The 16,357-nt window shown below is 31.8% G+C and overlaps 1 protein-coding gene across 1 annotated transcript in view; it reads right to left on the reverse strand.

Annotated features, from left to right (window-relative positions):
* LOC135961474 (protein split ends) overlaps positions 1-16,357 on the reverse strand; it is an 80,819-nt gene that overhangs the window by 43,303 nt on the left and 21,159 nt on the right. Inside the window, exons 3-8 of the mRNA XM_065512975.1 lie at positions 11,301-11,461; positions 10,926-11,237; positions 10,672-10,815; positions 10,508-10,602; positions 2,800-3,088; positions 41-2,074 (exon numbers count right to left, since the gene is read on the reverse strand). Coding sequence (XP_065369047.1) covers positions 41-2,074; positions 2,800-3,088; positions 10,508-10,602; positions 10,672-10,815; positions 10,926-11,237; positions 11,301-11,461 — 3,035 coding nt within the window. The remainder of the gene's footprint in view (positions 1-40; positions 2,075-2,799; positions 3,089-10,507; positions 10,603-10,671; positions 10,816-10,925; positions 11,238-11,300; positions 11,462-16,357) is intronic.

Genomic DNA, 16,357 nt, shown 5'->3' on the forward strand with positions numbered 1-16,357 from the left:
TGAGAAAAATCCAATCGTTTGAGAGAGTTCTACAAGATTAGAGTGTGCCAAATTGTACCTCATCTTCATCGGCTGTCTCATCACTACTCTCGCCATCTTTTACTACCTTTTTGCTGGATGTTGGTTTTTGGGGAGTTTCAGTATGGACGACTATTTCGTTCGATTCATTTTCCAATTGTTCGTGATCGTCTTTTGTGGTGCTTGTGGTTGAAAACACATTCATTACCTTATCTGCTATTTCTTTAACATTCTCTTTCAGATTGTCTGCCATTTCTTCCAGCTTATCGCCAATATCTTTTTCTTTATTTTCGATAGAATTTTCACCATCTTTTTTGAATTCTTCTAGGGATTTGTTTAGGTCTTTGAACTGGTCATCGATCGTTTGCTCTGCTGTGTTTGGTTTATTTAAATCGTCTGTCTCATTAGTTGTTGAACTGGTAGTTGCTACTACTGTGGTCAGTTTGTTAGTATTATTATTTTCATCTTCATCAGTCTTATCATTTTCTTTCTTGGGAGATTCTTTTGGTGAAGTTTTGGTTGTTGCTGCGGGTGGAGTTTTTGGTTTAGTGTTTTCATTTGAACTATTGGCATTTGCAGTATCTATTGTTGGGACACCAGTGTCTGTTTGTGCTTGTGGTGGAGCATTTTCTGTTGATTTATTGGAATCTTCTTCGTTAGATGTTTTTGGAACATCGGAACTAGTAGATGGTGGTTCTGGAGCATTTTCAGTGCTCTTTTTAGTTGTTTCATTGATTTTCTCATCTGCTGATTGATTCTCCTGTTTATCAGTACTTTCTATCTTTTCTTTACTTTCGGTCTCCTTTACCTTGTCTTCTATAGTGTTATCGTTCTGTTTCTGTTCATTTTCTTTTTGTTCTTGATCATTACCGGTAGTTTGTTCTTCTACTTTTGTATTATCTTTTTTGATATTTTCATCATCTTTTTGAATTTCGGTTTCCTTGTGATCATTTAATTCCTTACTTTCTGTACTGTGGTCTTCTATTGGCGTATCGTCTTTTTTGAGCTTTTCGGTTTCCTTATTATCATTTAATTCCTTACTTTCCGTACTGAGGTCTTCCATTGGCGTATCGTCTTTTTTGAGCTTTTCGGTTTCATTATCATTCAATTCCTTACTTTCTGTACTATGGTCTTCTAATGGCGTATCGTCTTTTTTAAGCTTTTCATTGTCGTTTTGATTTTGTGTTTCTTTATTATCATTTGATTCCTTACTTTCCGCTGTCTTCAAATCATCATTTTCGTTATTAATTTCTACTTCTTTAGCTTCATCGTTGCCACTAAACACATTTTTAATTTGAGTGGCCAAATATTTGACATTATCTTTCACTTCGTCCTTGATGCCTACTAAAGCTTCTCCTATTGTTTTAGAATCTTCTTTGTCTTCACCATTTTCTTTAACTTCTTCATTGGCATTTACTTCTCCAACGTTTTCTTCACTAGCCTTATTAATTTCTTGGCCAGTTTGTACTTCACTATCTGGTTTGATTTTATCGTCAGTTTTTTCTTCGTCATTTACCTTCTTCTCGTCATCGATTTTTGTCAACTCTTCTAAAGATTCTTTACTCTTTTCATTATTATCCTTGCCATTTATATTCTCATCAACACTTTCTTTACTCTTTACATCATTGTCAGGCTCACTTATTTTCTCATCTAAACTGTCTTTAATCTTCTCACCAATTTCTTGCTCTTTAGTCTCGTCGTCTAAAACTTCTTTACTACTTTCATCATTGTCTGTTTCATTTTTCTTCTCATCAGCTGTATCTTTATTATTTTGTTCAATGTCTTTCTCAGGTGGTTTGTCATCTGGAATAGCAGTTTCGTGCTCAATTTTCTCTACGCTCTCTGTGCTCTCTTCGTCGATCTTCGCCATTTCACTCTCCGTTTTAAGATCGTCTATAGGGCTGTTATCCTTATCATTTTCGTTCTCGTCTTTATGACCATTACTTTCATGGCTCTCATTGTTTTCCTTCTCAGTTTTGCTCTCAAGTTCAACGGCATCTTCTGAGTCCTTTGTTAAATTTGCAGTAGTTTCGTTAAGAGTTTCAGTTTGTTGTTTCTGCAAAAGTAAACAATTGTCGACTGATTTCTTTCTAAATTCTTTAAAACTTAATTATTTATTTATTTAAAAATTGTTTTTAATTAAAAACTTTTGTAAGAAATTAAGAAACAATGGGAATTTTTAAGCAATATATTTTTGTATGAATAAACAAAAAAAGAACGATAACGAAAGTATTAAAAAAAAATAATAAAACATAATCAATACTTACGAAAAGTTTAGTAAAAAATTTTATAAAGAAAGTTTGTATTTTGTTATTTCTTATCAAGGCCGACAATGGCTTACTTTTAACAGAAATTTTATAAATGTCAGAAGAAATGTTTATTTACAATATAGATTAAAGATTTTAAAGCTTGATTTTATACATTTAGCATACGAGAGACAGAAGAGAAGAGGCTTAAAAGAAAAGCTTAAAAGCTTTTATTGTGCTTTATTATGCTTAAGTTAAAAATAAGTTCAAGTATTTGTTTTAGATGTTTTGTATGTACATGTCCATTTTGTTTTCATGGTTATTGTCAATTTCGTAATTATACAATCCCAATTATTTCTTTCATTAAAAACTCAAAAATATTTTAAAAGATCCTCATCAAATAAAAAAATAATTAAATGAATCGCTTCAAAAAGCTTTAATTTTAATGTATATACAATCCTATCGGGTTTAAAAAGTGCTTTAATTGCTAACCTTAATTATGGATATGAGAGTATACGAAAGAAAACGAACTTACTTCATCTTGTGGTTCTTCGTCTTTATTGTTGTCTTCTTCTTGTTCATCCTCCGTTTCTTTCTCTTGATCTTCGTTCTCCTCCTTAGCATCAATTGGCTCTTCTTCATCATCCGCTTTCTCATCTTCATTTTCTTTATGGGACTGTTCTTCTGTATCTTCAGGTTCATCTTTGCTTTCCTCTTCTTCGTCAGCGGCTTCTTCATGATCTTGATCATTTTCAACAGCTGGCTCAGCATGTTCATTTTCTTCTCCATCTTTAGACATTTCTTCATCTTCATGGCCACTAGCACTTTTTGAAGATAAAAAAAATAATAATAATTGTAATATGAACAAGTAAAAAAGTATGGTCGGTCAAGCCCGACCATATAATACCCTACACTAAGTAAAAGAGCAAAAAAAATTTGTCTTTTATAATTTAAATAATTTATATTTTTGAGTGATTTTCGGAAGCGGGTCTATATGGGAGCTATGACTAAATATGGACCGATCGTAACAAAATTTGGTGACATGAATTTTGTGTATATAAAACTTATTTGGAGCGGAATTTGTGGAGATACATATGGGGCATTTCATGTCAAGTGAACCAACTTTTGAAATCGATGTCTTCCGATCAGGATGAAATTTGCACCAAGGTTAGCTCTATTGGATAGTAACTCAGACACAATTTTTCAAGAACATCGGTCGAGAACTCTCTGAGTTATAGGGGGTAAAATTTTGACAATTTCGTCAAACAGGGGTTTTTTCTTATCCATGTAACTTATTACCTATTGTTCTTAGCAAAATGTGTCCCAAATAGTATAGATAGCTATTTCTTCGATCTTTCGAAAAAAAATATTTAAAAAAAAAAATAAAAAATTTTTAATATTTTTTTTCCGAAATCAAAAACTTTTTTGACTTTTTTTTAAAATTTTTTTTTTTTTTCTTAAAATAAAGTTTAGATATTTTCCTTGAACACCTACTTGGTCGCTTAGTGGGATGCGAGTGGGATATCTATCAAAATAAATATTTTGTAACTCAAAACATAAAATTTTTGACTTTTTTTGCAAAATCAAAAACTTTGTTGACTTTTTTTTTTCAAAATGGACCCTTTTTTAATCTTTTTTTTTTAGGTCAAACAAAAGCTTAGATATTATCCTTGAAGACCCTTTTGGTCGCTTAGTGGGATGCGAGTGGGATATCTATCTAAATAAATATTTTTAAACTCAAGACTTACAATTTTTTACTTTTTTTTTTGCAAATACGATTTTTTTTCCAAATGGGCCCTTTTTTTAAAATTTTTTTTGTAGTCAAAAGAAAGCTTAGGTCCATTCCTTTAAGATATTTTTAGTCCCTTAGTGGGATGCGAGTGGGATATCTATCAAAATAAATGTTTTAACACAAAAATTGTATGTCTTGAGTTACAAAACATTTATTTTGATATATATCCCACTCGCATCCCACTAAGCGATCAAAACCATCTTAAAGGAATAGGCCTAAGCTTTCTTTATAGCAAAAAAAAAAAATTACAAAAAGGGCCCATTTAAAAAAAAAGTCAAAAAAGTTTTTGATTTTGCCAAAAAATCAAAAATTGTATATCTTGAGTTACAAAATATTTATTTTGATAGATATCCCACTCGTATCCCACTAAGGGACCTAAAATATCTTAAAGGAATGGACCTAAGCATTCTTTTGACTAAAAAAAAATTTTTAAAAAAGGGCCCATTTTGAAAAAAAATTCGAATTTGCAAAAAAAAAGTCAATAATTGAATGTCTTGAGTTACAACATTTTTATTTTAATAGATATCCTACTCACATCTTCCTAAGTGACAAAATAGGTCTTAAAGGAAAAGACCTAAGCTTTCTTTTGAGCAAAAAAAAATTTTTAAAAAAAAGTCCCATATTGGAAAAAAATTTCGATTTTGCAAAAAAAAATTAAAAAATTGTTACAAAATATTTATTTTGATAGATATCCCACTCGCATCCCACTAAGGGACTAAAAATATCTTAAAGGAATGGACCTAGGCTTTCTTTTGAGCAAAAAAAAAAAATTAAAAAAGGGCCCATATTGGAAAAAAATTTTGATTTTGCAAAAAAAAATTAAAAAATTGTATGTCTTGCGTTAGAAAATATTTATTTTGATAGATATCCCACTCGCATCCCACTAAGGGACTAAAAATATCTTAAAGGAATGGACCTAAGCTTTCTTTTGACTACAAAAAAAATTTTAAAAAAAGGGCCCATTTGGAAAAAAAATCGTATTTGCAAAAAAAAAAAGTCAAAAATTGTAAGTCTTGAGTTAAAAAATATTTATTTTGATAGATATCCCACTCGCATCCCACTAAGCGACCAAAAGGGTCTTCAAGGATAATATCTAAGCTTTTGTTTGACCTAAAAAAAAAGATTAAAAAAGGGTCCATTTTGAAAAAAAAAGTCAACAAAGTTTTTGATTTTGCAAAAAAAGTCAAAAATTTTATGTTTTGAGTTACAAAATATTTATTTTGATAGATATCCCACTCGCATCCCACTAAGCGACCAAGTAGGTGTTCAAGGAAAATATCTAAACTTTATTTTAAGAAAAAAAAAAAAAAAAAAAGAGAAAAAATTTTAAAAAAAAGTCAAAAAAGTTTTTGATTTCGGAAAAAAAATATTAAAAATTTTTTATTTTTTTTTTTAAATATTTTTTTTCGAAAGATCGAAGAAATAGCTATCTATACTATTTGGGACACATTTTGCTAAGAACAATAGGTAATAAGTTACATGGATAAGAAAAAACTCCTGTTTGACCAAATTGTCAAAATTTTACCCCCTATAACTCAGAGAGTTCTCGACCGATGTTGTTGAAAAATTGTGTCTGAGTTACTATCCAATAGAGCTAACCTTGGTGCAAATTTCATCCCGATCGGAAGACATCGATTTCAAAAGTTGGTTCACTTGACATGAAATTCCCCATATATAAATTAAACATTTATGACCGATAAAGTCCAATTTCGGGAGGACATTTGTATGGGGGCTAGGTGAAATAATGGACAGATTTCAGCCAGTTTCAATAGGCTTGGTCCTTGAGCCGAAAAAATAATATGTATCAAATTTCATCGAAATATCTTCAAAATTGCGACCTGTACTCTGCGCACAAGGTTTACATGGACAGCCAGCCAACCAGACGGACGGACGGACGGACATCGCTTAATCGACTCAGAAAGTGATTCTAAGTCGATCGGTATACTTTAAGGTGGGTGTTAGACTAATATTTTTGGGCGTTACAAACATCTGCACAAACGCATAATACCCTCCCCACTATGGTGGTGTAGGGTATAAAAACTCGAAATTTGAGTGGAAGACCTCGTAAAATTTAATAGCAGAGAAGATAATTTAATAACAAGAGAGTTTAAAAAATTCCAAAAATTACTACTCGGGAGGTTATAAATAATCTAGAATTGGGAATTTGTTAACGATCTATTAGCCTCAGAACAAATGATCCTGGTCGCTTTCCCCCCGAGAAGAAAACTTTTATTACTAAAAAGAACCGCACTACTCGTATATAATTTAATAAAGAACAATGGAATACTGTTCTCTTTTTGGATGAATCTGAATACAATTCAAGAGGCGTCTTACAGCCGAAAAGAAAAGAGACTGGTATTCAAGTACATAAATAAGATAGTCAAGTTTGTCGCTGGCAATATTATGGTATGTAGCTTTTTTCTTGGCAAGGTATGTGTCCAATTCATATCATAAAATATGAACGGATGTGGATTCAGATCTAATTGATATGTATCCATACGCAGAGAAAAAATGCTCAAATTTATTGCTTGGAAATATATTTCAAAGGAGACGATTGAATATTTAATTGGTTCAATGCATCATCGCTGTGAAGCTGTAAAAACAATGGATATCAAATAAAATAATCAGTCACTAAAAGTCCCAGACATTTTGTGTTTTATCAATATCATAGTAATAAATACTTTTCTGGATTGTTTCATATTTTCAGAATTTAACTACTTAAGCTACGTTTCCGCATACACCGTAATCGGCACCGAAAACGAAATTCCATACATTTGCACCGAAAAAAAAGTTCGTTTCAGAAAATTTTTTTGGTGCAAATGTATGGAATTTCGTTTTCGGTGCCGATTACGGTGTATGCGGAAACGTAGCTTTATGGGGAGGAATCAAAAATATTTGACAAGGCATCGCACATTATCCTTTTCTTATTTTTTAAAACTTAAAAAATAAATTCGCTTTGGTTTGATTTTTATTAATGTTCAAAATTCATTAATATTAGTCTTATAGAAATCGTAGGGACTTCAGTTTTCTTAGTATAGCATCCAAAACTCTATTTTGGAAGGAAAAAGTATACCAAATTTCACTTTAGGAAAGTATATTTTAAAATACATGTCACTAACTTTTTTACATTATTATTTTAATGTTGGGTGTATGAATTAAAAATGTGGGATTTACAATAGATGTCGTATCTTTTGAAAGCGGTTTTTATTTTTAATAACTTATTTTGAAAGGTAATCTGTTATCTATTCCCCCTTAATTACACTGTCCAAAAAATTTAGATTTTTTGATTGGAACAGAATACCGACCTTATAATGCTGAAAAGGGCCTGTTGAGTAGATCATTTTTGTAGAATAAACTTATAGTCCAGCTGGTCTGAATTTTTTTTACAGTGGGTCAAAGTTTTCATTTTTTGATCGAAGGGAGCATTATACTAACTGAAAAAAATGTTGTATGTTAATGTCTGAGAGAATTCTTATTGTCAGAGTTATCATTTGGAATTTTATGGGAATCATTTTTGTGCATGATCTTAACCCTCTTTTTAGGGGTCAATTTGATTATTTTTTCGAAAAAATTATAAAAAAGTCCTTTCAAAAATTACATTTAAAGATTGAAATATTCTACGAAAATGTTTGCCGGAAAATTTCAACAAAAGTTGTAAATAAAGCTCTTTAAGCTTAATTAGCAAAATTACAAACCACCTCATTTATTAAAAAAATCACCAAAAATCCCAGTTGATCCGAAGGAGCAGAAATTTAAAATATAAATAACCCGTAATGAGATCTACATAAAACATTCATATATATCTAAGTTATATATTTTAGTTTTAGAGATATTTAGGTATTTATTTATTTTTTTTTAATTCTGCTCGATCTTTTTTAAGTTGTGGTTCGAAAATTTTTTTTAATATCATATATATTTGCGATAAAATTTCGAATACAATAAAAACAAGTAAGAAAGTATGGTCGGTCAAGCCCGACCATATAATACCCTACACCAAGTAAATGAGTAAAAATATTTTTCTTTTAAAATATCAATAATTTATATTCATGAGTGATTTTCGGAAGTGGGCCTTATATGGGAGCTATGACCAATTATGGACCGATCACATTGAAATTAGGTCGTGTGATTTATGTATATATTAAATTTAACTATGTTGAATTTTGTGTGTATACCAACATTTTTAAGCGATTTATGCACGTTAAAGTGATTTTCGGAAGCGGTTCTATTGGGAGCTATGACTAATTATGGACCGATCGTAAAAAAATTTGGTGACATGAATTTTGAATATATAAAACTTATTTGGAGCGAAATTTGTGTAGATACATAGATAAATTAAACATTTATGACCGATAACGTCCAATTTCGAGGGGACTTTGTATGGGGCTAGGTGAAATAATGGACCAATTTCAGCCAGTTTCAATAAACTTGGTCCTTGGACCGAAAAAGTAATATGTACCAAACTTGATCGAAATATCTTCAAAATTGCGACCTGTACTCTGCGCACAAGGTTTACATGGACAGCCAGCCAACCAGACGGACGGACGGACGGACGGACGGACGGACATCGTTTAATCGACTCAGAAAGTGATTCTAAGTCGATCGGTATACTTTAAGGTGGGTGTTAGACTAATATTTTTGGGCGTTACAAACATCTGCACAAACGCATAATACCCTCCCCACTTTGGTGGTATAGGGTATAATAACTGGCTGATAGTTATCTTGTCCCTATAAAAAGTTACACGCATAATAATACTTGGATTTTTGACGAGATTCAAGCCGAGAGACCTTGAAAAAAGATTTTGCGTGTACGAAATGATGTTTGAACGCTATAAAACAAAATCACTTTTGCACCAAATCAGACCAATCGACACCAAAGCTAAATATCCATGGCGCTAAGATAATTCTCTGTATTTGGTGGGAGCAAAATGGTCCTTTCTATTATGAGCTGCTGAAATCTGACTAGACTATCACGGGGAACCTGTGCCGCATGTTTTGGACGAGACCATCAAATGGAACCTGTAACGCATATTCTGGGCGCTTTTCGTGAGGTCAGACATGAAACCGTAACATTACATCGTGACAACGCTCTGCCACACTATACCTGTTAAAAACTATTTAGAATGAAGTGAAATCTTTTCATATCTTGCCAGCGTAAGTGTAGTATTATTTTAATTTTTTACTCGAAAACAATAACAAAATTAAACTTTATCTTATGACATTTTTCGAATCCCGTTTCCAATTACTGGCACGTTTTTTCCAAAAGTATAAACAAAATTTTTTAAAAACAAAATTCAAAAATTAAGGACATAAATTTCGTTATAAACTTCTTAGGATAACTTTCAATTTGAAACATTGTACAATATAAATTGACTCAAAAAATTTACCATACAACATATGGATTCCGAGCGAATCATACCAATTTCGGATACTCTGTTGTAAAGTAAAGCTCATCCTAGGATGGAGCAATATCTGGATTATAAAGCGGGTGAAGCTAAACTTCACTACTACTTCATTTTAAATAGGTTTTAACATGTATTGCATAATGTGCCCAAACGTTTTCAAGATGGAATATTACAGTTTCATGTCTGGCCGCATATGTCTGGACGATTTTCAATAAAGCCTCGTTTCAAACGAATCAGTTGCGTACGGTAGAGGTTCCATGTGATGGTCTGGCCAGATTTTGCTAGCTCATAATAGATAAGACCCTTTTGGTACCCCCAAATACAGAGCCTTATCATAGCGCCATATTTTTCTTTAGGCTTCACGTGCGATCTCCTGCGCTTCGGTTTTTTGTAAGTAATGATTCGGTGCAAACATCATTATGTACACTCTAAATCTTTTTTCAAAGTCTCTCGGCTTTAATGGTACCAAATTCGACTTTTGGATGAATCCTGCAAGATCTTGTTGAGTTTGTTTGACTACAATCTTCGTGGAGTAATGCCTGCAGTTCTTGGTTTTCAAACTCTTTTGGCTGCCCTGGGCGATCTTTGTCTTCAGTGTCAAAAATACCACTTCTCAACCAAAGAAACCATCTCTCGCACATTGAAACCGATTAAAAACATTTACCATAAAGGAGGAATCGGTGTGCATCAGCGGCACTTGATTCCAATTAAAGAAGTGAAGCAAAACTTCCCGCATATGACGCTTTGTTGGCACAAAATTCGAAGTTTTCGAAGTAACAAAAAATTTTGTTTACACTATAATATTGAACAACTAAGTGAGAATAAATGACTGATATTTCAAAATGACATATAAGTTATTAAAAAAAACTTTCAGCCCATTGTGCGTTCTAATTCATAATATAAAAAGAGCACTGAATATTTTATAGTAATATTAATATATTATCTTCAAGACTACAATAACACATATTTATTTGCCAAAAGACCTTCGTAACACCCTAATACCTATGTATGTATGTACGTGACTGTATGTATATAAATATTTAACTTACGCTTCTGTCATTTCGGCTTCCGATGTATTCTCATTGCTTTCCGCATTTGAATGTCTACCAAAACCATTCATTTCGGGTATTTTAATATCTAGTTTCTGTAAAAACAAATGCAAAACTAATAATTATTTTAAAATTACTAACAAAAAACAATAGCAATAAACCACCTTGCCGTCACCACTATCATCGCTTAGAGCTTCCCAATCGGTGGCAACATCCGGTGACACACGCGGCGCTTCCGGTACATACGTTAAAAAAGCACGTTCAATTTCATGAGGTTTATGACGATAAAACGAAGGTGTTTTCATTTTCTATAAATTTTCCCCAACAAATTTGTTCAATGACAATTTATGAGTGCAAAGGAACATAGACATTTAATATGATTGAATATAAATTTAGTTACAAAAAACAAAAGACTTACATAGTCGACGGCCTCTTCATCACAACCAGCTTGCGTGAGCAATGTATAACAGCGCATATTATTTTTGGCACTGGCAGCCCAATGCAAAGGGGTTTTACCCGTTATATCTGTCTCGTGAACGCCATCGGGCCAGGTGGTTATTAAATATTCCAAAATTGTAGCATGACCCAGACCGGCCGCCTTGTGTATGAGATTTAAGCCATTCGCATCACGACATGTCACCAAAGCCGGTGGTACGGGCGGTTCCAAATTAGCCTGCAGAGTTTCTAAACTGTTGTCGATAACCGCCTGATGGACATCTTTAATAGAATTCTATAATATTTATGAAGAATATTTAATACTTTTTGGTATTTATTAAAATATATAATCATTCACCATCACATGTGGCACAGCCGTTAGAAATCTTTTCACTTTGGGATTTGTGCTGGCCTGCTGTCTCAAACGATTACCCTGTCCTGTCCATAGTACCCGTGTCAATTTGCCAATATCCTTTTCATGCATCCATATTCGTATGGTGGATAATTTGACTGAAAGATCTAGTGAAATTGAAAGTGAAAATAAAAGCAATTGATTATTTTCTTTGACTAACTTTTCAAGTGTTGAGATTAATTTAGTATTTTTTTCTCTTTTCTTTTGTGAATTTATTTTTGGTGTAAAGTTTTTCAATTTTTCTTTAGCCTGCTGCAAATTGCATGTTTGCATGCCAATCAATTACAAAATCACAAAACTATTTCATTTTTTGAACTAAATTATTCAAAATAAAGTAGTTTATCATTCAAAATGCAGAGGAAGTTTTTTTTATTATTATTATTACTTTTTTTCATTTCTTTCTTTTTGCAATGAAATTTTATTCAAGTGCAATTATTATTACTAAGGAATAGCAACATTTATTTTCATATATTTTTAGCTTGCCGTAGAAACTTTTACTTTTGAGCAATTTATTCTATACGTTGTAAGGCACAGTGGTAGAGGAATTCGTATTTTACTAGAGATTATGAAAATGTGTCTTATGTCCAATGAGGACATAGTCTTACTCTTTTAAAGGCTTCCTAAATCTATAAAACCTTCATAAGAAATTCACCCCTATCGCGAATCAATGTTTCACATGAAATATTTTCCCTTTTCCTTTTTTCGTTCATCAACTTTGTTCACGTGAAAAAATTCCCCTTGTTGTGAAATTTTTAGATGGAATTTTGTAAACAATAAACAGCTGTTACGAACAAAATCAACTATTGTGAATGTAAAGTTAATCCTGATATTCCCGATAGCAATTTTCCCTTCGAGGGAAATGGATATTTCATGGGAACAAAATTTCACATGTTATTGCCGATAGGGGTGATTGTTACGTTTCTACCTTTTAAAAACGGTGTTTTATTTCTTTTAAATAAAATGTATTCATTTAATTGGAAATAAAAGCGATCAGTAGTTTAAAAATTTATTTATTATACACATTTACTAAGTATTACGTACCAACTGTATTACTTAGAAGTTGTTTAGTAATGGCTGAACAACAATCTAACATATAAGTCCATATATTAGACATTTACATGTGAACTGGAATCAACGTGCGAATAATACAAGGTCCAAAATATTCCATGTTTTTATCAGGGACCGTAACGGTTATAAGTGATATGAAAAAAGTTATTTTATAACCCTTATTTTGTGACTTTAAAAATAAAAATCCATTAAATAGCCGTCATAAAAAAAGTAATTTGAAGTCTTTTATTTTTTCCGTCATAAAATAAAACTGATTTTATGTAAAGTAACACCTAAAGCTTGATGCTGGTCAGATCATTACAATTTGTAAAGCCCCTTGCATTGCAATTGAATAATTTTTCATTCAAATAAAATCAAGTGGGATTTTAATTTGTTATTGTTTGCTTGCTATTATCAAATTATTGTTTTTTTTTTTAAATTACTTCAAACATTATATCAGATAGACTCAATAAACAAATATACTGAAAAAAGTAGAAAATAAACGAAAAGAGTTTTATTTTCTGACGGGAAAAATAAAACTCCTCAAATGACTTTTATTTTATAACGGAAAGTCCTCAAATGAGTTTTTTTTATGACGGCTATTTAAAACTCCTTTTTTAAGTGTTTCATGAGAACTTTTATTTTTACGTTGAAAAATAACTGTTAACTGTGGAGTTGAGATCAGTTTTAATATCACCATAGATTCTGTAAGAGCACGTCAATACGAATCTATTGGTATATAACAGTATAGGTCTCCGTTAACTCTAACATAGAGATTTTTTGATTTAAAATTTTTTGAATAACCGTTATTTACGGTCTCTGGTTTTTGTTTATATTAAGAATATCTTTCAGAGACATTCAACCTTCAAAAGCCAAGAAAATGTGTCTACATCTAAATTTGAAAATATTGTAAACCGCAGTTTTTCTAAGAGACTTTCACGTATTCTAGAAAAAAATGCATAGAGTATTTATTGTTCATCGAATTCAGTGTTACTATTTCGTTTTTTGTTTTCAGTTATTTTTTCTTATTTTTATAAAAAACGATAGTTTTTAAATGTCAATCCTTGATTAAAGTAAAAATGAAAGTGTTTTGATTTTAACTCTTTACACCGTTGCTGGAAGAGTTAAAAATGGATTGTGAAAACTTATTACAAAAATTTCGAAATTTATGCTGAGACCTCTCGCAAACTTCGAAGAATTTAAAGTCAAGTAAGTGCACCTAATGTGTCAACTATTCGAAGAGTGGTCAAACAATTTAAGAAACTGGGTGGGTTATGGATAGTAAAACTCAACGTACTGAACGTACTTGAAAACGGCATCGTTCTCAACAACTTAAAATTTCACGCACAGAATTTTGACAAAAGACAACCACCTTCATGCGTAAAAAAATCTTCTTACTAAGAAGCTCAAACCAGCAGACAATGGAAATTAGCCGGAAATTCGTTCAATGGGTAATGAACCGAAGTGAAGTCAATGACAATTTTTCGAAAATATTCATATTTTCCGATAAAGAACATTTCCGTCTGAACGGCTTCGAGAATACACAAAATTGTGGAAATCGGGGCTCTGAAAATCCTCTTGCAATCCATGAGAAACAAATGCACCCACAACGAGCAACTGTCTGGAACGGATTTTGGTCAACAATTCATGCAATATTTTATTTATTCCAGCAACGATTTCCAGAACAAATTATCTGAAAAAATTCTGATTTCAACTGGACACCAAGATCATGCGGTTTAACGCCGTGCGATTTTTTCTTTGTTGTGTTTTGCAATCTCGGGTTTATGCGAATAAACCAGAAACAATTCCTGAGCTGAAATCCGATATTCAACGCATCATCGGTGAGATACAGCTACATCTCTGTGAAAAAGTCATGGAAAATTTCATGAAATGAGGGGCCGTGGGGGATATTTGACAGATATTTTATTGGATATTAAATGAAAGGCATTTAAAAGACCAAAGACGTATATAACATCATAGAAATCAGACCGAAAAAGGTTTAAAAAAAGCGAAAAATATTTTTCAACTCGAATTTTTTTCATCAAACATTAATTTTCAACAAAAAAAATAAAAATATTTTTGATTTTTCCATCTTTATCTTAAAGTATACTTTGGTGAAAGGTATATTAGATTCAGTACGGCTGATTATACCACTCTTATTTGTTTTCACAAAGAGTAGCTTAATCTGCAAACTGCTCAGAACTCAGATACAAATACCCAATGAAAACATCTAAATTTTCTAACTGTTAACCATGATCTCAAGCCTTTACATTTGGCCATCGATATAAGATAAGTATTGGCATTTCATTTTATATACCTGAGATCTGTGACACCGAATTTATTATTATACCCTACACCACCATAGTGGGGAGGGTATTATGCGTTTGTGCAGATGTTTGTAACGCCCAAAAATATTAGTGTAACACCCACCTTAAAGTATACCGATCGACTTAGAATCACTTTCTGAGTCGATTAAACGATGTCCGTCCGTCCGTCCGTCTGGTCGGCTGGCTGTCCATATAAACCTTGTGCGCAGAGTACAGGTCGCAATTTTGAAGATATTTGGTACATAGTATTTTTTCGACCCAAGGACCAAGCCTATTGAAACTGGCTGAAATCAGTCCATTATTTCACCTAGCCCCCATACAAATGTCCTTCCGAAATTGGACTTTATCGGTCATAAATGTTTAATTTATAAACATATATCCACAACTCGCGCTCCAAATAAGTTTTATATATACAAAATTCATGTCACCAAATTTTGTTACGATCGGTCCATAATTAGTCATAGCTCCCATATAGACCCGCTTCCGAAAATCACTTTAACGTTCATAAATCGCTTAAAAATGTTGGTATACTCACAAAATTCAACATAGTAAACATTCATATAGACACAAATCACACGACCTAATTTCATGGTGATCGGTCCATAATTGGACGTAGCCCCCATATAAGGCCCACTTCCGAAAATCACTCAAAAATATAAATTATTGAAGTTTTAAAAGAAAAATGTTTTTACTCTTTTACTTAGTGTAGGGTATTATATGGTCGGGCTTGACCGACCATACTTTCTTACTTGTTTTTTAAATAATTTAGTTATTTATCCTCAGCCATTCAGCCGTTTCTGAATGAAATTTCCGATATGAAAAAATTAATGTATCTCTATTCATGTTCATGTGTTATTTGGGAGCCTGGAAAAATTTACGTAAATAGACAGATGGATTGACTCCGATAGCCACGAGGATTCAAAATATTGGATAGCAAATACAAACATAATGATGGCGAAGGGTATAAAAAATCAAATTATGGATTTTCATAGTAAATAAATATGTATGTATTTCTATATAATTTTATATTGGTAAATGAAATAACTTTATAAAAATTAACTTTTCTGTTAAATATTTAAATATGTTATTATATAATAAGGCCACCATAAGAACGTTTTTAAGGATACATATCTTAGTCATACAGCTTTTCAACTGACGGACCTGCAAGTACTTCTATATAGTCACATTCATATGAATATACATGACGTAAACCGTCACAAGACATAAGGTTAAAAGGGTCAGATATACACAAACATTATTCTTGTACATATGCATGTATGTCAAGTTTAATTGTATTTCAATATGTAAAGGACATTTGTAAGTATTCGTTTATTAACTCACATGTAGGGAAATCAATAAAACTACACATAAAAAGTAATAAATTCATTTACAAGAATATTGATTCAAGGAAAACAATTCTTAATTTACTTATTTATTCTGTTTAAGATACTGCGTTCCCTCGATTAACTAGTTAAATTTCAAATGTTTATAATGGTCTTTTAATTTCACAGTGAAAAACAATTGTTATTAACTGAAACAGTACAACAAATTTATTTAAACCTTATTTAAGGAAAAGACGAAATTTTTTGTATATCACAAAATATTGTTACATTTTTACCTCTTAAAAAC

This window comes from Calliphora vicina, chromosome 5, assembly GCF_958450345.1.
Source record: "Calliphora vicina chromosome 5, idCalVici1.1, whole genome shotgun sequence".
Taxonomy (NCBI): Eukaryota; Metazoa; Arthropoda; class Insecta; order Diptera; family Calliphoridae; genus Calliphora; species Calliphora vicina.